This window comes from Manduca sexta, unplaced genomic scaffold (assembly GCF_014839805.1).
Source record: "Manduca sexta isolate Smith_Timp_Sample1 unplaced genomic scaffold, JHU_Msex_v1.0 HiC_scaffold_2396, whole genome shotgun sequence".
NCBI lineage: Eukaryota > Metazoa > Arthropoda > Insecta > Lepidoptera > Sphingidae > Manduca > Manduca sexta.
Genome location: NW_023593356.1, coordinates 1 through 23,959, shown reverse-complemented (window position 1 = coordinate 23,959; position 23,959 = coordinate 1). Strand labels below are relative to the sequence as shown.

Sequence of the window (23,959 nt, the reverse complement as noted above, 5' to 3'; positions counted from 1 at the left end):
GCGATTTCTTAATGATAAGCGCACGCGATCATAAGAAATAATAGTTCGTAAGATGAGCGATTGTAGTAACTGAGGCCTAAAATATAGACAACCTATTTTCTTTTTTCAACTCGTGCAAATTGCTCTAATGAATTAAGCAATAGCCCGACTTACACCTCGTTCGTTGCCTAAAGCCGTGCGGTATTTTAACCTCGAATGTAATGTATGATTGTTAGCGTAATTATTTGTGATACATTATAAGAACAATTTAAAGTCATGACAGACCAAGGTCGCCTACTACACAATGTGATACAGAAATTAAGGCAACGGCTGGGAGATTTTGATCCCTTCTTAAATGCGCAGACCATAAAAGAAAATTGTCTTACAGTCTGTCTCCCAGCCTTGAAAGACATTTTCTAGATAGCTACAGTTAAAATACTGGATTGGTTTTAACAAACTTTGATAATGTTACTATATCTTCGACTCAAGAGCAAACATCTCTCATATATGTGAGTCCGCTTGGGTAGGTACCACTTCAATGTCTATTTCTACCGCCAAGCAGCATTGTTTAGTCACCGTTGTGTTCCGGTTTGAAGGGCGTTGTATCCAATGTAACTACGAGACATAATAGGACTTAGCATCTCATATCTCAGGATGGCAAGCGCAGTGGAATTCCAAAAAATACATTAATTCAAGGTGTTGAATGGTGTTTCTTCTGTATATGGGCGGTTGTATCGCTTAACATCAGGCGAACAGCAAGCTGGTATCATCATTCAAACCAAGAAAAAAAAGATGATGGATAAATATATAGGGATTTCATTTATTGTAACATTCCATGCAAACGAAATTAAACGGTTCGTTTACAATATTCCACATTAAAATACTATAGTCCGATCAAATGTTCCAGAATCTTAATATTCTCATTTAACACCTAAACTCGATTATTCTATTTGATAGGTCCGCCATAAATAATAATTCTGTACGGCCCCTTCTCATTCTCATTGGCCTCGGTGTTAAATATTAACCACATAAATACGTGATATTTCAACAACAGAAAATTTGGCTGTCCGAAGATTAATCATTTTATTTCATTTGCAACTACTCTTAATCAATAAACATTCTAAGACTCATGAACATAACAATAAACAACAGAAATACCGAGGCCAGAAATATTATAGAATTCAGCGTCGTTGTTCTTAAAAATACTTAGACATGAATGTAATGCAATGTATTCCATCACATCTTAAAATTTATTGTTTTTCTTCCAGCTTTTATATCCCTTTATTATAAGCTCACATAAAATAATACTGCTAAAAAATAATATTTAAGCACCATTGTTAAGTATCCTATAGCAAGCATTCTTGGTTTCCGGAAGGGAATGGTATACATATTATATTATATCTGGTAAAGAAAATTTATATTATTCATCTATAATTATAATATAATAAAGCTGAAGAGTTCATTTGCTTTAACACGCTAATCTCAGAAATAAACCGATTCAGATATTTTTTTTCATTAATGGCAAGCTACATTACTCTTGAATGCTAAGTATACTTTTTATCACGGAAAAAAAATTTTGCTTGGACGGAGCTGCAGGCAAAAGCTACTAATAAATAATAAGAACTAAAAAATTCAGCCATACGACGGAGTCTAACAGAATCACGTGAGAGGCGGACACGTGATTTGTTTTTTGCTAACACAGCCAACATGGCTCTACAATACAGAGACACGTCCAATGTCGACGTAGGGCACCAATACGTATGAACTCCGACAGGAATATCAAAAGCCAAGACTGAGAAGTAATTGAGCGGTGAGACGCTCCGTACACTAAGAAGTAGTCAACGTGATTCAAGAAGGGACATGTACTTAATTGTAGGGCCCGTGGACTGTGCGTGATCGTTGAGTGCATAATAATCATTTATCTTATGAAAAAACTAAAATGGCGCCAGCGGTTTATATGCACAAAAAGATAGCCATGCCACAAATAAAACATGGAATTTATTTAACATTAAAGGAAATGTTATCAAACTTTTTGCCAACAAGCCTAATTGTATTTTATCGATATTGCGCTCAGCACATGATCTTTTTCATTTATTTTTACTCACCAGGTATGGCCATTCCAAGTTCAAGGTATTCTTTGACAGAGGGACTCCCAGGGAAGGGGAAGAGGGTGCGGGCGCGGCGGAGGGCTCAGGCTCAGGCGCGTCCAACGCCTGCGCCGGCTCCCGGGCGACAGTAGCGCTATCGGCGCGTACACGCTTCACCCGACCTCCATCTTCAGAACCACCTGCAATATCAATAAAACAATATTACTATATTAATATAATTTATTATTATAGTGGTAATATTCCTATTAGTGGAAACTGTGTTGGATTAAGAACCTTAATTTACATTCATTCATTTTAGTCATAATTTGTTCTGTTTGTTTCCCAAATAAATAAATAAATAAAATAAATAAATAAATAATAATTGACAAATTCTAAGTTTCAATTCAGATAAGTAAATATAAAACTTATCATTTTTTTATTTTTGTTAGCGTTAGCATCCTCCTCTTTTGCATTAAAATAAAAGGAACAAAAATTACATAAAAGTATCGTACTCACTGTACAACATACTAGGTATATACTAATTATATGAAATACGTAGTAATGTTGCTTTTTAACAGCGTAAATAAATAGGTATCTACCTTGATAAATTGTCTTTATAGAATTCCTCGAGCGTATATATATCCTATTCTTTTTAAAATCGTATTTCATTTATTGTACGTTGCCATGAAATCAGAACAGGGTCAGAAAAATATCTCACTAAGGTTTTAATATTAGACACGGAAATAAATACAACACTACAAGTAAGCGGTTGCAGAGCCTTGGACTTGACTATGACAGTACCAAAATTATCACAGAAATAAATATTTATTATCCAGGTTTGACAGTGATTATGCTAGACCTTGTGATAAATATAAACAAGGTAATTGACGTCCAAATATAACTAATGTCGTCCAAGGAGATAATATGTTGTATACCTCAACTATCGCAATAATCGAACTGTCTTGTTTTACTGGTTATACCTGACCCGGGTACGCGAGTCCTTGGAACGGGCCACTATGATCAGACGTAAGTACGGAATCCGCTAGCTACCCAATCAGACACAAAATGTAGCCGCCTCAGCTAAGGTCTCTACACAAAATTGCTAATGAAATAAACCATTAACTAATAGTATTTTCTAATGACCAATATTAACAAACTATCCAAATCGCTATCTTCGAAAACAATCGTTAAAAAGAACCAATGCAAATATAATTTGTTGGATATGACTATAGATACTTTTTAATGTTCCTTTTTTCTCAAGATCGCTCCAAAGTTAACGATTATTATTTTTATTGAAATTAAGCTTTAATCATAAAATAAATAAAGATAGCCAAGATATTAGCTAGAGTACTCTAGCCTAGAGGCCAAAGAGAATGGAACGGTCAAACGTATGTAGTTTTAGATTTCAAGATGAGCATCTAACTAACTTTTCAATATTATTTCCTTATAGTTTAAACTAACGATAATAATAAAGTATTATTGTTCATACACGTAACTCTGAATTCAAAGGTGCATGCCCTGAAATGGAAATTGTCCTAATTCAGTCGGTTATAATCCCGCGTAACTATCATGACTTGTACATTGATTAATTTATTTCTTATTAATTAAGGCCAAATAAAGTCAATTATTATCAGCATTACCTTTGTACGCTAAATGATAATGGATGGAAAAATATGGTATCTTCACGATATCCATTTTATTTCTAGTTGTCTAATTAGTAATTGATATTAAAATTGTAATCAAATATAACTTACCGAAAATCAAGTTACTCGTCTTAAATAAAGCGCTTTTTGCCCTGTATTCCGGACAACACAAACTGTGCTGCACCTGATGATATCTTAGTTCAGTAGAGTTCAAGTGAAATGTCGAATAGCGAGACGTTCTATCTCTAGCTCGTTCAATCGTGAAGCTGTAGTCTTAATTGACGAATACACGCTATCAAATATTAGTTAGCGTAGATTCTAGGTAATTATTCCGTGAGATTTCCAAAATAAAGTATACAAGCTTTTTAGATTACTATAATTAAGAAAATTGTAATGTATAAACATTACGATTTTTATGTTCTCTTAACCTCTTGTTTTGATCGCTAAAAAGTGAATCGATCCTTTAGGGATAATAATCATTTTTTTACTCGCCTCATTGGTTTGTGGCAGCTAGCTTACTGGGACTGTGAATGGCGAGGTTCTATTTCTAAGCTCTATTTTAATTAGTTAACTAATCTCGGAAGCAAGTAACTAAAATTTCGGTAATTATCCGATTTAATGCTAAACAAATTAGTTGCTCGGGACCGGAATTTGAACTCATATGGAGTTGGGCTTAAAGGACATACAAACACATCAAAGGAAGAAAACATGTTCGGCGAACCGTAACCATTGGTGCATTATAAAAGTGATATAAGTAATAAATAATATTTTATGCTTACCAGTTAACGTCAACAAAGTCAACTCAATCACAATTGCAATACCAAATATTTTGACTCCATACATTTTTATACTAAGAATTTAAAGTTAAGAACATCCAATTTCGAGCACAATAACTAAATACATAAACGTATATAAATCAACCGTGTCACAAACGCATAGTTCATCAGCATTGAAATAAACTTTAAGTCTGATGATTAACAAATGTAGTAATGAGATTTATGACTTCTGTTTGTGGTATTTGTGGCGATGCCGCGCCGGTCGCGTGTTCACGTTAGACTCGAGTTATTCAAGTTGCATAATACCGCAGTACTTGCGTGCGCTTTCCACGACAGACGAGCGCACAGTGCTCACAAAACATGGACGACTACTGAACTATAGTAAGAAGGTACCTATGACCTCCAAACATATTCAAAACTTGACAATATTGAGTATAAAATGCTGTTTCTATATTATAAATAGTAATTGACTCAATATCGTTGGTGAGATGATAGGCAGGTGCCTGAATTTACACTGCCTGAATAGCTTTTAATGATGGTCACTAAGTGTTGATGCACAAGTAAATATCCGTCATAATATACTTAACTGGTAATCTTCAAAAATATGCGTAGACTTAGCTAAATAGAGGTTAAATACCTACCTACTTCTACTCCTGTATGTAGATATTACGTACCTATTAAGATTTTTTTACTTATACATCCACACTGGTACGCTAGGGGCCCATGAAAACGTAAATAAAGGCAGGTTTATTCAGATATGATTTTTACAGGTCGACAATCGTTCAGGTGAAACTCTTGAGGTTAAGTTATTCCTTAGTGGGAACAACTTCCGTACTGACAAGTACAACCGTATTTGTGCAGTCGATCAAGATTCGAAAAGGGAAGTATTTCTCTATCACAATAGGTATAATCTTACTTCACGCACAGTACAAAACAAAAAGGCAAACGACCCTACGTTGATCGTTTATATTCTGTGAGACAATTTTACTCTAGGTTCCATCTACTACGGTTCTAATCGTCCTATTTCGTACTGTAGGTAATGACTACACATTAGATTTTGACTGAAAAACGTTTACAATATATTTACCCAAATCGGCAAAACACTCTTCTAATTCCATTCATCTTCTTCACGGACTTTAACTAGTTCCATGGGTTTAGTCTTAAGTCTTTACATTTCAGCATATCATTGTAGATAAGTATTTAAGCCTTAACTTATTTACTTGCTGATTTCATTAAAATTTCTGTTTTATTAAGACGTAAGACTCTCACCCGAGCCTTGTGCGGTAAATTTTAGGTACCTACGCCTCGACAAAGATCACGCTACATCACTGTTTATACGTACTCAGAAGTATAGAAGTACTTAAGTATAGAAAAAGAAACCGATAAAACTACACATTTTTATTCCTGAAATTAGGGTTGCTACAATTTTAAAAATATATATTTATATTTCTACTTTTTCATAACAATCTTACTTAAGTAAGTAGATAGTACTTAACAAATTCCCTGATATCATTCAAGAATTGGTATTTTGACGAAATCAATGAACAAACTTTCTTTTATTAAGGTTCCCATCCTTACACTCATAGAGTATGTAAGTAATCTGAGTATTTCGTTAGAAAATAAATTTTAAAAACGGACTTAAGACCTAAGATGGTAAAACGTCATTGCCATATGAGCTATGACCAATAGAAAATATAATGAACTTGAGTTACAGTTGACGGAAGCCCTCACTGAATGTGCACTGCACATTGTGCAGTTTCAATCTTTGGTTACAATAATTACATAAAACCTAGTTTTTTATGGAAATATTAACATTCGACAGATAAATAAATAAACAAAGAGGTAACCAATTTTTCATAACTAAATAGGGTATCAATTTAAACATTTTGCAAAGTGGTGGATATCCTCTTTGTGGTGGACAGAGACAAATAAAATGCGAGTCGGGGTGGACACTTAGAACATTTTGTGTAATGATGTTTGGGTCAGCATTTTCTAAGAATGATTAGTATCTTAATTACATAGAGTTTAGTTTTGGTTGACAAAACTTTAGATTATATCTAGTACCAACATAATAAAAATCTTAAAAAATATGTTGGCTATTATGATAGCTAACAATTAATAATATCAGCCTTGTATTATATACTGTCCCACTGTTGGGCACGGGCTTCCGCTACTACTGAGACAGATTAGGCCTTATTAATCCACCACGCTGGCCTAGTGCGGATTGGTAGACTTCACACACCCTCGAAAATCCTATAGAGAACTTCTCAGTTATGCAGGTTTCCTCATGATGTTTACCTTCACCGTTACAGCAAGCGATAATTCACAAAGAATACACGCATAAGTTTTTAGAAAAGTCAGAAGTGTGTGCCTTTGGAATTTAAACCTGCGGACATTCGTTTCAGCAGTCCGTTCTAGAACCAACTAGGCAATCGCCGCTAAGAAGCTGACTAATTGGCCGTCATTATTGACGCTAAATTTGTTATTGTTAGATTTTATTTGCTAATTCTTTATAATTGCGATTTTGTTTAATAATAACATGAGTTTTCTACCAAATACGTTGAGTTGAGCCTACTCCTCCGTTTCGTGCATATTTTTCTTTAAGCAATTTTGTGTCATGTGTGTTTACAAAATCGTGTCCCCTAATTTCTGAGATATTGCCTCCAAGGCTCCAATTTTGCTTACATTTGTATATTTTATGTGCTACAATGGAGAAAAGAACTAATCAAAAAGACACTTGCGAAATCTATGAACTGTGCCTTTGCAATCATAGTAATTGTTGATTGGACGGAAAAGATTGTGTCTGTAAGGTATCATACTCTTCCATTTCTATATAAAATTGGAAATAAATAACGGAAAATTGGATTGTAATAAATTTTGAACCAAGAGATCTAAACACTGTATACAATTTATACATAAGAAATTCACTTAAAACACTATTATGAATTTTGTAATAATAATTTGTTATTAAATAAAGGGAATTACTTAAGATTATGGACCTTTTAATTTTAATATTTCAAATTAAATCATAGTTTATACCTGAATAAGATTTATGATCAGCAATTATTATGAATATCATATCAATCGTATAAGGGACGTCCGTAGAGAGGTGCAGTTTTATAGTAAGTTGGCAGCCTTGCGTCATTTTTTATGTGTAACGTTGGTATAAAATCTTACCGAAACAGAGCTTATGTATATATGCATGAGTTTAAAAACGTGGACGTCTAGACTCTAGTCTAGTTCTCTGGTCTAGTTTATTTGTCTTTTATTTCTACCGAATTTGTTTTCACAGCAAATAATAGTTTGTTTTTCCTACATAGTGCGTAACGCTTTTGTTTACAACTAATAACTATTTGTAAATGGATAAAATAACAAAAGTATGCGTATCTCTTTTATAAGCATTGAATTGGTCTGCAATTCTCAAGTATAAAAACCGGCATCGGTTTGTTACTATTTTCAACAATGGACAAGGTTCGAAAAATTTGTCCCAACTGCAGTCAACTCTATAGCTATCAATGTAAGTATACAGTAATAACTTGAATCATAAAAGAAACTACCATAACATACAAGGATATAAATATTATAATATCAATCTACCGTTGCGTTTGTACTTTGTACTGTACAGTACAATAAATGCGAGGGTAGGCAAATTAATACTTTAGTACTAAAGTATTCATTTGTCTACCCTCGCATTTTATCACGATTTGTATTTGACCAATATAAAATATGCAATACTTATAGCTTTTTCCAATGGATGATTTTTTTCCAAATGTTCGATAATATTAGCCGCCCACGTAACGATCGCACCAATTCCCTTAAATACATAAAAAGTACAGTCTACAGCTTCAATCCTACAAATTACATTATTGTTTGTCATATGTAGCATCTGTCGGCTACTATTGACTGATATGATACTGATGAGCTGTAACATCGGCCAGAACTTGAATTGCAAAGCTCTGAACTAGACTGACTATAGTATTGTTCAAATCCAAATATAATTATCCTTCGACACCTACCCCTTGAAAACATTGGCTTGATTATAATCAGAACCTACGTAAAATTAAAAAAAATATGATTTTCTAAATACTCTCAATATCTATATGACTGACTTGAAATTTATAATAAATTATACTAAGCTCTTAATCTTAATGCAGAAAGTTTGATTTTTTGCAATTTATATTCTTATTCAATACTAAAAGCATCAACAGAGCAATATCTGTTGATGCATGCATGAATGAAACAGGGTGCGGAGAATGTTTGTGTATTGGACTATTATCCAATTTAACATGATTATACATTATTTATCAGTGCATACACAATACTTGACTGTTGTGCATAACCCTCATAATAATTCATAAGACTAAATTATTTTAAACTTTTCTCTCAATGTTTTTAAGATATTCATATGTAATTGTTCTCAAAAATGTTATTTATCACATTCTAGCTACATCCCAGGCTGACAAGAATAATTTGCCATTATTTCTATCATGTGGACACTCTATGTGTGAGAAATGCATCAGAAATATAATGAAGTTCGAAGAACCCATAGAATGTAAAGTGTGCCACCAAGACACTGAAGTACCAGCATCCAGTCTTAATTTACTGGCTTTGAATCACAATCATTTCTATGAAATATTTCCTGTCAATGTATACTTGTTGGGAGAATTGGCACTAAACCTCATTCAAGTAAGTTTTACTGCATTTTGAAGCACAATATTTATGGGATATTCAGTAAATTTGTTTAAACACTATCCCCCTTATTCATAAATGCTATTTATCTAAGGACGGAGCATTGCTGTGATAACTAGTCTGTTTCTCAGCTTTGTTTATCTGACAGGTTGCTGTTGGTTCACCTTTGTTTATCTAACAGGCAACTAGTTCAAGTTGTATTTCAATGTTAGTCAATCTCAAAGGCCCTGTCTACGCACTGCGAAGACTGCCATACTGTCTGCACTAAGGAACAGACTTGTTATCTCAGCAATGCTCCGTGCTTAGATAAATAATGTCTATGTCTAAAGGGGTATGTGTTATAACAATAGATAATAGGTTTGTTTCTGTATATTAAATTTTACTTAGTAATCACATTTTTAGAGTCCTGTATGTATTACTGCAAACCATATCAAAATATACATGCTTTTATGCCTCTCTTATTTTTCTTTGTGACTTAAATGCATGTTTAATAACTTGGTTATTGTGATACCTATTTTCTTCTCTTTTCCTCCCTTGACACAAAAAATCAAAGATTTTTTAAGCCATAAAACCATGTTCAAATAATAATATATGTACAATCTTGTTTATACCAGAATCCCTCTAAAAAAGTCAATCAACCAGATGAAGAGTTCTATATTAATCTTCGAGGCCTGTTGCAAGATAATAACCAAGGCGAGTACTGTCTTTAAAAATGTTAAATTTACTAATTCAGTATACTATAGATCAGAGGTTGCGAAACTTTTACTCATAGAACACTTTCCTGCTGCCCAGCCTTCATGGGGTGTCTGGACAGTTATGTTGTGTTCACCATGCCTTACGACCCCTATCAATATTATCTGCCTGCATTGATAAAAGATAAATTAGTGAAGCCAACATTTCAGTACTTAACTATCAATCCAGATAATGTAATTATAATGTGAAAGCTACAGTTACAATTATTTTAATATTGGAACAGGGAGGTGCATGGAATGTCAACAATGCACATCAAAAATGTGTCGTCAATGTGCCACAATCCTCTGTGAAACATGTTTCAACAAAAGTCACAAAAATTTCATAATATTCAAAAACCATTTTCTACAAAATATAGGTAAGTTTGATTTATTACTTAACAGTGTGTATTTTTTTTTTTGTTTATGGAAATTTTATAGTTGTAGTATATTAATAGCAACTTCAAAAAAGGAAGAGGCTTTCAATTCGTAATGTTTTTTTTTTTTTTCTTAATGTTGATTACCTCATATCTCAATAATTTATTAAGCTCTACACACACACATTCCCGCCTTTTATCCCCGAAGTGCAAGGCAGAACCGCAATTAGTGCACCCACTTTTCGCCGTCTGGGTTCCATGATCTAGTAATAAACGGCGAGCTTGTCACAACATCGGAACAAATTCCAAACTCTAGACTGATACTAAGTAAATAACCCAATACCACTGCCCGGCCTGGGATCCGAATCCGTAACCGGAGCGCTATGTGGCTGTTTTCAATAAACGATCCCAATCTCAATCTTCAATCCGATTCCTCGAATGAACCAATCAAAATAAGTAATTTGTAAGCATGTCAAGCAATGCCTTCTTCTAATTGATCCATTTTGGAGATAGATCGAATAAAGCGATTGGGATCGTTTATCGAAAATGGCTGATAGTCGTATGCGTGCGCAATATGCCATCGAGGCAATTTATTTATTATATTAAAAATAAAAACTTTTAATAAAAAATGCCTTATTTAAATTGAAAATTGTTGTCGTATATTCGATAAAGTATTTATCTAGTTTAACAGTTTCCATTAGTCATAGACTCCAAAATTGGTAAGCAATATATAGGTAACGAAAATTATTTTTTGGTGATTTTGTAAAAGTAGTGGTTGTTTTTTTTTTCAATAAGTTTTATAAAAATGAATTATAAAATTTTCTTCATATTATTTTAAAAATTCAGAGCCACATGTGGAAACCAAATATTGTAAAATGCACAAAGAAAAACCGCTGGAATATTACTGCAAAGACTGTTCCAAGACTATATGTATGGACTGCATGATTGTGGGTGGTGACAAATCATGCAAAAATCACAATGTTGTCTCTACAAGCGAAAATGTAAGTATAATTTTGAAAAAAAAAATGCTTGGTTTCTATAGAGTTGTTAAGAAAAGACACTATTTCCACGCATATTGAATACGTGAATTTTGACTTATTTGTTTGCAAGTTATAGATACTTATGATAATTCATTAACTGAATGTTTATTCCTTCATTCTTCTTTTTCAGCTTGATGATATTTTGACTGAACTAAAAGGCGTCGCCCCAAAAGTTAATGAGACATTCAAAAGACTCACAAAAACTGCAGTAGTAAGTACAATAACTAGAAGTAGTTGTATTGTGTTTAGTCTCACTTTACCAAAAATATATAATTTGTTTTACAGAATGTTGGAAATTTATTGCACAATATTTCAAATGAAATCGGTTCTCAGTCCCATCTGCCACAAACAATGGCCAATGTTGAACACCATTTTTCAAAACTTTTTCATAAAATACAAAAACACAAACAGGAAGTAATTGACATTGTTGTCACACTGAAAAACTCCGAGAAGGAATCTCTAGAAACTGCCAAAAGTGATATTACAGAAGCCATAAAAAAAGCCCATAAAGTTATGAAAACTCTTGAATCAACCGAGGATCCACAAAAATTGTCGCAAGTAATAGTTTTTATATTTTGTTCTTAATTTTATGAAACTGTTTTACAACTGGTATAGTGAAATAAAACATCTTTTTATGTCTTAAACTAAATATTACTAAATGCCTGACCACTGACAATTAAAAAAAATGTATACATGTAACCCATACATAATTCTATTTCTATTGATTTTTTTTTCTATGTGTTTACATACATGCAGTAAGAACTATCAACAGAACTTTAATCCAAACTATCACATACTATTGTGATAGAACTACATCGAAATACGTTCAGCTATGAGTGCGCGAACAAATTAATAATGGGTATTTTTTTGTTATTGAATGTCGTATTATTATTTCAGTTGAATCTCTGGTCGCTTTTGGAGGAAACTAAACAAATAGCGGAAGCACCGTGGTACTTAGACAAAGACGAAGATAAGGATAAGTTGAAGTATATTATTTTTATTAACCCTACTTATAATATCGCCACTTAGTCCGATGAAAGCGTTTAATGGATTTTTTGTATTGAAATAAGTATAGCATACTGTAGAATCTACCAGTGTACTCTCTATACGCCTCTATATTTTGCCAAAGTTCTTTCCTGCTATAAAAGACGTATTGTGTCTTGATGAAACATGTTAAAAATTTCACCCAAATTAAGAATCAAATATTTAAAAACATAAATATTAAAATCCATTTAATAAAAACCATCCAAGAGTAATGGCACACACGTTCTAGGTTTATGTATTTAATTTATATCATCTTAGTTTACATTAGCAACTAGTTTTAAACAAGTAAGCATAAGTCGTAAGCAATTCACAATAACAAAAGCAAGGTTGCTGTTTGCGATCTCATGAGCCTTATAAATTACGACACCTCTAAGTTTTAGTCGCGGCCGTCTGTAATAACACAAACACCAATAATATTTACTGACGTCTAAATATGAACTTATTTCTTTGTAATAGTGACCTGCGCTATAAAAATGATGTAGCGAAGTTAAATTAGCAAGAAAATTCGCAGAAGTTAACTTATGGGATTTTACCGTATGAATAATCACGGCATGCTGATATCTGCAAATTTTCGAAGCTTGCAGTTCTTGTGCGCATTTGCATGTGGACAGCCGCTAGTGTAAACGCGTCTGAATTCTTGCGCAATATACACTCAGAAAACTTGCTAGTCTAAACTTAGCTTATTGATGTATGTGTTTTAATGTGAAATCGATTTGTTGTCGTCCTTTTTATCCTATAATTAAAAAGTTAAAAACATTTGTATGATTGTTATTTGACATAAGCACTATAGTTGCAAATTGTAGGAGGTACTGCTATTATGCACATAGCCAAAAATGTTTACATTGTATTTAATTCGTTGTCCAGAATCGCTGTCAATGAAGACTTGTGCAACTTAATAGCGGATTACATGAGTTTAGAAGGCAATGTCAAATCTGTGTATAAACTCCGCACTACTGCTGAATTGGGTGACATAGAAATACCGCCACCGCCGCCGGCGCCTGTGTACCCGCCGGAGATGCCTAAAGGTACTTACATTATTATTCTTACCTTTTATTTGCCTTGGCTGCGATAAACATTTAAGAGCATGTTACGCCGCTCTTGGCTATCCGAGTAATGTCTGTGTCTGTGTGACTGCATCCTTTTTTAGGTTTCATAGGTATTGCCTTTTTGTTATTTGCGCGCCAAGGCTATCCCAGCCTGTTAAGGAAGAGAATGGTCTGGCAGAGTTTCGCATACTACTCGAATATTTTTTTTTTTTAATATGCCTGATCAGTACCTAAAAATACATTTTTATGTCACTCACAGATGTCCGTCAGAAACCAGCACAAAAGGTAAACACAGTATGTGAGAAGGATGTCCAGAAGGGTCCCGCGTTTTTCAAAGCGCCGCCGCACTACCGCAGCAAGAGCGGTTCGGTGACGTCGCTCAACTCTTACAGCAGCGACTCGTCTAGCAGGAGTTACCAAACACAAAAAGACCCACCACACAGAAACATGCAAATGTATGGTAAGTTCTCAAAGTAAAAAACTCTTTATTTTTAACCAAAGGCAAGCGACAACATTCGTTTTTTTAAGTACTTTAAATGGTCTTAAATGTTATTATAAAATATGTAATTAAACAAGAATAAAGAGAAAAGGAATCGCCCATGCAAAGGGCGATTCCTTTTCTCTTTATTCTGTACTCAATTATGTTTTCAATAAAGTACATGAATCTTTCATAACTTATCTAATACTTTATCAATATATATCTTAATTTCTTGTAAACAATTTTTAGCGGACATGTACAAAAGGCAGGTAGTGCAACCCGTTCAGCCATTCGCTGACAGCCACCATCCGAAGCAACTTAATGAAGGTAACATAATTACTCTCAACCAGTGGCGGCCTTAGGAGAGAGCAAACGCCAGATTCGAGAATCTTTCTTTTAAATAACACCCTGTTAACTTATAGAGCATCATCCTACTTTTTTTTTGTTCCCCACCGAACCTTCGCTCCGTCTAAGGCCGTCATTTCCCTTTACCTGCAAAGAAATGGCCTCTAATTAGTTGTAAATTTTCAGGGACTCAAGAATTAATATACATTTCTCATATAATAAGCCCACATGATTTCTACGTACAAAGAGCTTGCCATCAAAACTTGGTGAAGGAAATGCTTCGTGAATTCAATAACGCAAAATCTTTACCGCAACCTACTTTAAATCACGCAGTGGAAGGTAATATACAGAAGTTCTTACTTAAATCAATATATTTCTAATATTCCTCGATAAAAAGTAATCGAAAAGAAATCAATTGATACTTTTGTGCATGTTGGCGTTGTCTATCAATGACACACACGTATATAAACGCTATTGTTCTGCCAGAATCTGAAGATTTTCTATCTATGTGCCATATTATAATTTATAACATGAGCGTAATACATAAATATAATTACATTACAGGTAAAGTATATTTAGCGTTCAATAAAGCGGATAACATGTGGCAAAGATGCCGAGTCATGAGCGTGGACCGGAAAGACCCCAAGAATCCAATATATCACGTGTTCTGCTTAGACTTCGGCAGTTCGGAGATTGTCACCAGAGATAAGTTCGTATTTTTTAATATTATACCATGGCACTCAATAAACCTTATAATTATTTATAAATTTGGAAAGCGATTTATGATAACTAGATTTTCGTACTGAAATATATTATCCATTATTAATCCATAATGGTAATAGCTCGTGATTTATTGCTTTTCATTGATAAGGTTGCGACTTCTGCCTCCTGCAAGAGTGCAGTATCCACACGCGTTAGCGATCAACTGCGCATTGGCCAACTGCGAGCCAAGAGCTGGGGCTTGGACCAACGACGATGCTTATTTGATACAGAAAATTATTGATAAGTAAGTCATTTTAATTATTTTCCAAACTTAAATTTGCACAATGTAATATATGCTCTTACAAACACAATAAGAATACGGTATAATTGTTTTGAATGGCACATTAGTTATGTGTATTTTTTTTCTCCAGTAAACAAGCCGTTATTCACGTTCGTCGCGTGCACTATAACTCCAATGGTTCCATGAAGTTGGAGTGTGACGTCACGACGTACGAAGATGGCGTCAGTGTAGCGCACGCGCTCGTGTTCCACGAACGCGCGCGTATGCCACAACCAAAACTCTCTGTAAGTCACAAGTACACATCTTACTAATATTATAACTGAAAACGTTTGAGAAAATGTTTGGATGTATGTTAGAAGTAGACTTTATAAACTGCTAAACGAATTTGGATGAAATATGACACACGGAAAATATCATAATATCATAGATTCACATGTGTGAAGGAAGGCTAGAACTTTTTACCCAAATAATTTACTCCCATCTGTGATGGGAAACATTTGAATGTTTAACTGTTTTTTTTTTAAATGGGTGTCGCTGCCTTCGTTTAGATACCACTATGGATAAATATAGTGATTCAGGGCTTTTTGTGGTGGGAATGCTTTACACGGGAAAAAAGCAATGAATAACACCTAATGTCGCATGATATAATTAGGTTAATTTTTCTTATAAGTATCAAATAAATTTTAACCTTATGAAAAATAATGTAAATCTCAGTAGACTATAATTTTCCTTATATGAATTCAAAAAAAATCATATTATGTGCATAAAAACTTCTAAGTTTTAAATAGTTTTCTGCGGTCTAGTTTTCTAAAATGTTAATAATATATTATAGTTCTCACCACTGAAAGTGATAAATGAAATGAATAAAAATAACTGTATACTTTGTTTTAGTACCCCGTCCCAGTCGGCATAAGAGAAAAACGCAAATTGTTCATTAGTAGCAATGACTTTAAACACAAAGCTGTGGAAGAGGTATACATAACATGTATCGTAAGCCCAGATAAATTTTTCGTCAGAAAGGTAAGAAAAACAACTTTTCTGGAGTGTGTTTGTGATGTGTCCAGAGCGAAACATGTGACTCACGCGTTGGTTTTTCGACCAATCACAATACTACACAGATGTTCCTGTCGTTTCTTATTCTACATTCTAAGTAAACTTTAAAAAAACGTACAAGTGTGACCATATTTTAACACTTCTCTTGCAGCAACATCTCCAGAGCGTGTATGAAAAGCTTTGCGAAGATTTAGAACAGGAATACGGCTCGAATGCTAACACAGGAACTGTTTATTTGCCTGAAGTTGGTAAGATATAATTATATTTTATTAAATATTTTCACATATTTGATATTAATGTTTTTTTGTGATTCTTCAAAGTAACATTAAGGCTCTGCCCTGCCCAAATGGCATGAGCATTCATTTCATAAGTTTTCATCGCATGAGTTACGGCGGGAATATACAAAGATTTGCGAATAATTTATTTATGTATTTTTCCTATGGGGAGCACTTTAAGCTCTATCGATTTTGTTTAATAAAAAATCATTATTGTTTACCATATTTCTGGGAAAACTAATAAATTATTTATCTATTTTAAAAATGATAACGTTGTCAGTGTGTTTTTAAAGAGTGCAAGAATTTTATTATATATTTTACTTTGACTTGATACGCCCGATAGCTTCAGTGCAACACTTAATACGTTGAATACGGTTTACACTAATGCAAGTGCAGACTGTACCAGTAGCATATTGCTAGTCAACAAGTGTGTGGCGGTCGCAGGCATGGCGGTGGCGGTCCGGCTGCCGCAGTCGGAGGCGGGCGCGGGCGGCGCGTGGGCGCGCGGCGCGGTGCAGGCGCTGGCGGGGCGCGCGCGCGTGCGCGTGCTGCTGCCCGACGTGGGCCACGTGGCCGTGCTGCACTACTCCGCGCTGCGACACCTGCACCGGCACTTCACCACCGTCGCCGCGCTCGTCAGTACCCACGCTATCTCCACTAGCTACTGCTTACGATTTATCTGCTTGATGGTAGTGGGACATATTTTGCAAGTGCCCGTATAGCGATCACCGTATACGACATGTTAAAACCCGCAATAGTGGTCCGCGTGTGTCGCGTTACGGGATCAGTCTGTGTATATCTGGTTCAACCGGCCAGCATAATTGTTGTGTCGACTGTCGACATCTCTCGTCAGTCAAGACTATATGGACCTCACTCCGCTACAGTCACATCCAATGAAATATTTGCCATAGCAGTATAAAGAAAATTAAGCAAATTAATCCAACTGACAAACATTGAACTGTGTATCCAATATAAACACAATATTTCTATTATTTTCGTTCAACAGGCGACGGAATGTCACTTGTCCGGCGTTACGCCACTGAATAAAAAATGGAGCGCGAGCTCAGTGGCTCTCATGCAGAAGTTTGAAGACCGTTTTCTAGAGCTTCACGTAGAAGACAACCGCAACCGCGACTCCATTGGCGTGACTCTCTATGATAAATCAGACTCGGAGAACATTATATGCATCAACAATGAGATGATCAAATATAAATTCGCCGTGTCTTTCGGGTACGTCGATACCACTATGAGGGCAAAGTATATAAAATAAGTTTCACATTCCGTTGTATTAAAGTAATACGCATAAAATTTTTGCATATCCTTGAACCGATTACGGAAATACTGATTTATTTATATTAATTTGCAGGCTATTTCAATTTAATAAAGACCATGACTATAAAGAACAAGTTATAACCAACAAACATCCTCTACAAGATAATATACCTGCACCTAAACAGAAGAAAGATAAAATCACTATAATGAAAAGAGACATGCCTAAAAAAGTCCATAAAGAAGATTTACAGGCAAAAGATAAAGGCCCTCTAAGATTAGAAGCGAAAGTTTTATACTATCAGTCACCTTCGTTAATTTACGTTTCGTTAGTTCATCAACAAAAAACATTCAATGAACTCTTTGAAAAAATGCAAAAGTATTATGCGAAAAATAAAACAGTTGGCAAAGAAGGTTGGAAAGTGGGTGACAGATGTTGCACAATTTGCAATCAGTCCCAAACATGGCGCCGAGCAGTCATTCTTGAATTAGAAGGAGAAAATGCTAAAATATTTTACAGTGATTTCGCTTTCATAGAAACCATTCCGATAGCCAACCTCAGAGAGCTCTCATCAGAATTCGCATCCATAGGTGATGCAGCCATTAAGTGTCATGTTTGCGGCGTCATACCCGCTGTAGGCGAAGAGTGGCCTTCACTCACCAAGGAGTACCTAAAAGAACTCCTTGACGCTTACAAAAGAGTCTTTATTACTAAGCTGGGTAATTTTAAAAACAAAAGTATGCCTATCGAAATATGGGTATACCATACAGTACAAGGCGGAGCCTTAGAACCCAACCAGTCGGAGTGGCGATGCCTTAATAAGAAAATCATCGACCAAGGCTTGGGCGTCCCGGACAAATCTCAAGAGGTAGGTACAGTAAACTTAATTATGGCAATATTTTATTTCATTTCATGACATTATTATAATATATATTTTTTTATGTTTTTTTTAGGTAACACCTACCGAAAATAATGAAGAAAACGACGAAATGTTGTCGTTCTTGAATGTGCAAGGTTCAGTGCACGATTGGTTGCAATTGGAACCCATGCCAATGAAGCCTTTGTAATCAAATCTGTTTCTGACAGCGAGTCCAATACATCCACACCCGTGGATCTCGCAGAAGACGATGAAGGACCAGAAGCTTCGAATGTTTTGTTCATATCCGATTGGCTACCACCAGAGCCGTTGGCAAATAAGGAATTTATGGCTATGCCGACGTAAGTATTTTCGTGTTTCCAGCTTACCGTACAATTATAGACACACCTGTATCCTTAATAAAATAGAAGAGCAATCCATATTAAAAAGATTGCCAGTCTTCTTCTTCTTTTCATTATGCCTTGCCCGCGAGATCTGCCTACACGATGTTTTTATTAATATTACCCACGTTTGTAGCGCTAAAGGTTTTTTATTTTCATACTCAGCCTACGTAATCGTAATTTTTTTGCGTTCATAAGTAAACTTATTGATGAACAAAGGCTATATTTATTACTAATGTGAGACTAGCTTTAGTTTGCGGTTCCTCCCGCAGTTGTTTTGTTTCAGTAGAAACCGATTTGTTCTTTGGATGAAAAAGGCTTTTGATACCATTCATAGATGTTTAGTTTTTGTTTTTAATGTTTTTACTCCATATTGAAGTAGCCTAAGTAACCAGTGCCTTTTGATGGTATTCAAAGTACCCCCATACAATTTATCAAACAAATTCGAAAATCAAAAAATTTCGTGTACAGACAAAAAGGCTCACTTTCGAATTTATAAATATATTCATTTTTCCTATTTATATTACTTTTTTAGGTACATTGACAACGATGGTATAATTTATTTACATGATATTAATCAAGAAGCAACACTGGAGCTCATAAGTAAAGCACTCGAAGTACGTTTAAAAATCACGACCCTAAAGCAAAATTCGTAAAGTGGACTGTCGGTGAGCCATGCGTTGCTCAATATTTTTTGGATAAGCGATTCTATCGTGGTAGAATAATATCAGTTAATGAGGAAGCCTCCACTTGCTTGATACAATATGTCGATTATGGAAACGAAGAAGTGTGTGCGTTTACCAACATCAGGAAAGGCATTACACTTCACCAAATTCCAATTCAAGCACACAAGTGTATTTTAAGCCGTATCAAACCAGTGGAAAATAAATGGGACCGACTGACTTTGGACTATATACACAAATCTGTTGTTGAAAAGGAATGTTTTGTTAAAATAAGTGAAGAAGCAAGTGGTGATATCACGCCAATAGAATTGAAATACGATAAACTCTGGATTAATGATCATCTTGTCGACTTCGACATGGCAGTCTATACAGATGGCTCAAAACCTGTTGTAAGAAAATTTGTAGCCAGTAAAAAAAATAAAGTGTTGGAAACAATTGTAAACGAATCTCTTGACTCTGGGCCAGATTACATAGTGGAGGACGACAGTGAAAGTACAAGGTCGCAGTCCACTCAGCAATCAATTGATTTACAATCAATGCAAGGGAAAGATTGGGCTCAAATGCTAGAAGAAGACGATGATTCCACTGGCGGGAATTATATCAAGTATCCCAGCCATAGCGATACAGAATTAAAATGTAACATATGCCTGATTAACGATCCTAACTTATTGGAACTCAGTGTAATTCACGATGAAGATACAGCTAAAGAATATGACAAAATGTTTAAAGAAGTTGATGCTGGCGCAACTAATATGTTCCAATTAATGGCATATTAGAAAATAAAGCATGTATCGCTCTTTTCCCTGAAGACAATATATGGTACAGAGCTTCAATCTTGCAATATAGTGAGAGCCAAAATAAGATAAAAGTTAGATTTGTTGACTATGGTAATATAGATATTGTTTCTTTAGCTGACGTAAGAGAAATTAATGAAGAGTGGGCTAAGTTGCCACCTGCAACTGTTACTGCACGGTTATATGGAATAAAACTAAATCCTGATGTCAAAATAAATGACATTACACAAGAGTACACAAACATATTGCTGGACAAAGGACCATTTGATGCATCAATAGTTGACTATGTTGATGAAACGCCTCTAGTGGAACTAAGAAGTGAAAATGGAGACATCATTAACGAAATACTAACTGTTAATAATATCTTTCTTAAGTGCGATGACTCCGACTTTGCTTAATCGTACGCAAACATTCTCGTTATAAATGCGAACATTTATAGTATTTGATGTTTAACTTAAATCTATTGGTAGACACTACCTAGAGATGTGTAGATAAACATTCCACCGAATTGTTTAGTACATATTGAACTGTGTTTAGGGCAAATATTAAACTGTAGCCTTTAAATTTAATAGGTTTTTAATTTTGCCCAATTTGTTATTACTTTAACGAAACTTACCTTATAAGTTACATTCTATGATTTAAATTGATTGTAAGTTAAAAAGAACGTGCTAAAGCACTTTTGTTAATATGGCCTAAAAATATTATTGTAACTACAGAGTTGTAACAGTAGCTATTGGTCAACATAACCTTTATGTTCAATGATTTATAAAGATTATTCGCAATTATTTGAGAACGCTACTAGTTTATGCTCATTTCGATGGCAACTAGGCCTTTGATGTAAGCAACTTTCGAAATAAACGTTTCTTTAAATTAAGACTATATTTTCAATATCTAATAAATAATAACATAATAATATTTATAATGTCAATATTATGTTTAAATGGAATGTCAATTATTAATTATCTGCTGTATACAGAACTGTTAGAAATTATCTGGTTTTGGCTTCGGACAAATAGCTACAAGCCGCAGTGGTGCCCCAGTACCTGCAGCTATTTTCATTGGCATAACCAAAGCAGTGCATCCATGATCTGAAAATAAATTCTGATTTGAAAGTCACGCCTGAATAAATTTTCGTAAATTGTAGCCAGGAACCATATTGAACACATCAGCTTTCAACCAAAAAAATAAAACCATCAAAATCAGTCCACCTTTTTGGGACCTACAACCTGCCACACACAGTCAAAGGTACACATATACACACCCTAAAATTCGGTACATCACCCGTCGTCTTTCATCGGGGATTAAAAAACTCGATTGAAATTTTGAATTTATTCAGCTACTTTCGTTGCTGACTGTAAACTATAGTAATAAAAAATCGCACGCAGCAAAAGGAGGCGATTCAATTCGCAACGCGTTATGCGATATATTGTGCGAATAATTTTTTTCTTTCTTCCTTTCAGCGTACCCAATACCTATATTGCTGCTTTCGATTGTTAGTCACATTTGTAACGTGCGACTTGATAACTTGGTGTGTTAATATATTATTGTCATAATAATAATATTATTATTAGCACGTATTTACCGGGTATGGCTCTGTCCAATTTGACATTTTCCATGTTATAAAGTCCAGCTCTTGACAAAATTTTATGTACAGCTAATTCTTTAACCGAACCTGGGTCCACAGACGCTACGTCAACACCAATGCCCACAACATTTTTATATGATGTCGTTATCCACTGGGCCACTTCTACACTCAAACCTGAAATGTTAATTACGATAATATGACTCATCAGAATAGATAATAATCATAAATAAATACAAATTTCTTGTTTGTGCTTCTAAGTCACATAGATGTTCTTGGTTTCCCAACTACGTATCGATATAAGTGAGACGAAGGCTGCTCTGGAATGGGCGCACTTCTGCACGATTCGATAGATGCGTTGAAAGTATTACATCTTACGATATAAAGGATACTTAAATTCACCGCAATTATACTATCAAACAACTTAACCCACTAGGCGGGGCTTGAGCTAGGTGCGGGAGATAAACTTGCCTTATCTAGCAATCGTTCGGGCGATTCGCCGCCATGCGAAGGGTCAAGTTGCGTAACAGCATCTATACCTACTATACCCCTGTAATTATATACTATGTTATGCATGAAGTTCTTTTAAAACATTTTAGACCAAAAAAAATGGGTTTGAAATAAAAATATCGCTCACCTGGAAAATTTAAAGACTTTTGGTCTATTCCGATCCCTAAATACTTATTCCGATCGTGAAAGTATTTACTCCAGCCAAATTTAAATATCAAAATGCAAGGCTGTCCTGAATTATAATTGAGAAGATAGTCCAAATGATGTTTATAGAGTACGAAATTGGCATCATCGTTGGCTATTGAACTAACGTCAACTATTATTACTGAAACATAAACAAAAATGTAAATCCTTCAAGTAAATCATATAAGGCAATATAATTGCAAATTTAAACCATATTATTAACTTACAGGGTACAATCAATTTTTCCAGCGGGATGTCCCCAACATAATCGCCCGTTTGTAAAAGTGGTATGGTGCGTCCAAATGCGTGCCCCCATGTTCGGCGGCAGAAAATTCTTTTGCAGCATACCTGAACACTTATGGTATGAGTTGAAGTTTCCAGCAGGTTTAATATGCAACGTGTTCCTAAAGACTAATTAAAGCTGAAGCTGCCTAAGGAAGCTTCACATCACATAAGGATGTGATGTGACGAATTGTCGAAATTTCACCGTATCTTCAAAAGAATTTAATCTAGGACTTGTCGCTCGCATTTCAATGTTAGTAAAAGTCTTACGCTTTCAGGGGCCTTGCATGGTGCAGGCCTTTCAACTTTATTTTTGCTTCTCAACTACCAGCCCTAGAGAAAATTCGTAGCTATGCCGATGGATATTAAAAGGCACTCTGATAATAAGAACGTACTATTCTCTATTCTGTGCTGTATTGACTACGAGCTATTACTAGTATTTCCTAATCGGTATATATGGCGTGCAGATTTTAAGAATTCAAAAAGAATGATCTCACCATGATTTATCTTCCTGAATATTTTCGATCTTTTTGGTAAACGTAAATTTTTGATGACCAGGCCAATAAACTGTATTATTATCATATGGATGTGTCAGATCTATAAACTCGTAGCCGCCACTAAACAAAACATCATTTAAAGTGACCTTTTCCGCGAGTGTACTTATCGTAGAGGCCAAGAAAGCAAACACGACTATTGTTACCGCCATCTCGTATTACACTAGCCACACAAAGGTCATGAATTATATACACACATGTATCATTGTACCAGACAACTGCCTACACAAACACACATTACAAACAAGACCAAAATAGATTTATAATTATTGATACTTGTA

The 23,959-nt window shown here is 34.8% G+C and overlaps 2 protein-coding genes across 2 annotated transcripts; one reads left to right on the top strand and one right to left on the bottom strand.

Moving 5' to 3' along the window:
• The first annotated feature begins 7,669 nt into the window (after positions 1-7,669).
• Positions 7,670-21,441, top strand: LOC115445151 (RING finger protein 17). The gene is given in 25 exon segments (XM_030171290.2): positions 7,670-8,002; positions 8,930-9,171; positions 9,789-9,867; positions 10,151-10,282; positions 11,126-11,280; positions 11,450-11,530; positions 11,605-11,877; positions 12,217-12,305; positions 13,228-13,388; positions 13,669-13,869; positions 14,137-14,214; positions 14,419-14,571; positions 14,797-14,941; positions 15,104-15,238; positions 15,366-15,519; positions 16,127-16,255; positions 16,440-16,536; positions 17,008-17,198; positions 17,570-17,793; positions 17,930-18,701; positions 18,787-18,895; positions 18,898-19,051; positions 19,626-19,708; positions 19,711-20,526; positions 20,529-21,441. Coding segments are annotated over 25 exon segments (5,145 nt in total). The 5' UTR covers positions 7,670-7,947; the 3' UTR covers positions 20,966-21,441.
• Positions 21,442-21,477: 36 nt separating this feature from the next.
• LOC115445169 (kynurenine formamidase) lies at positions 21,478-23,861 on the bottom strand. The gene is given in 6 exon segments (XM_030171351.2): positions 21,478-21,655; positions 22,150-22,326; positions 22,787-22,984; positions 23,070-23,123; positions 23,126-23,190; positions 23,622-23,861. Coding segments are annotated over 6 exon segments (810 nt in total). The 5' UTR covers positions 23,831-23,861; the 3' UTR covers positions 21,478-21,548.
• Positions 23,862-23,959: the final 98 nt, after the last annotated feature.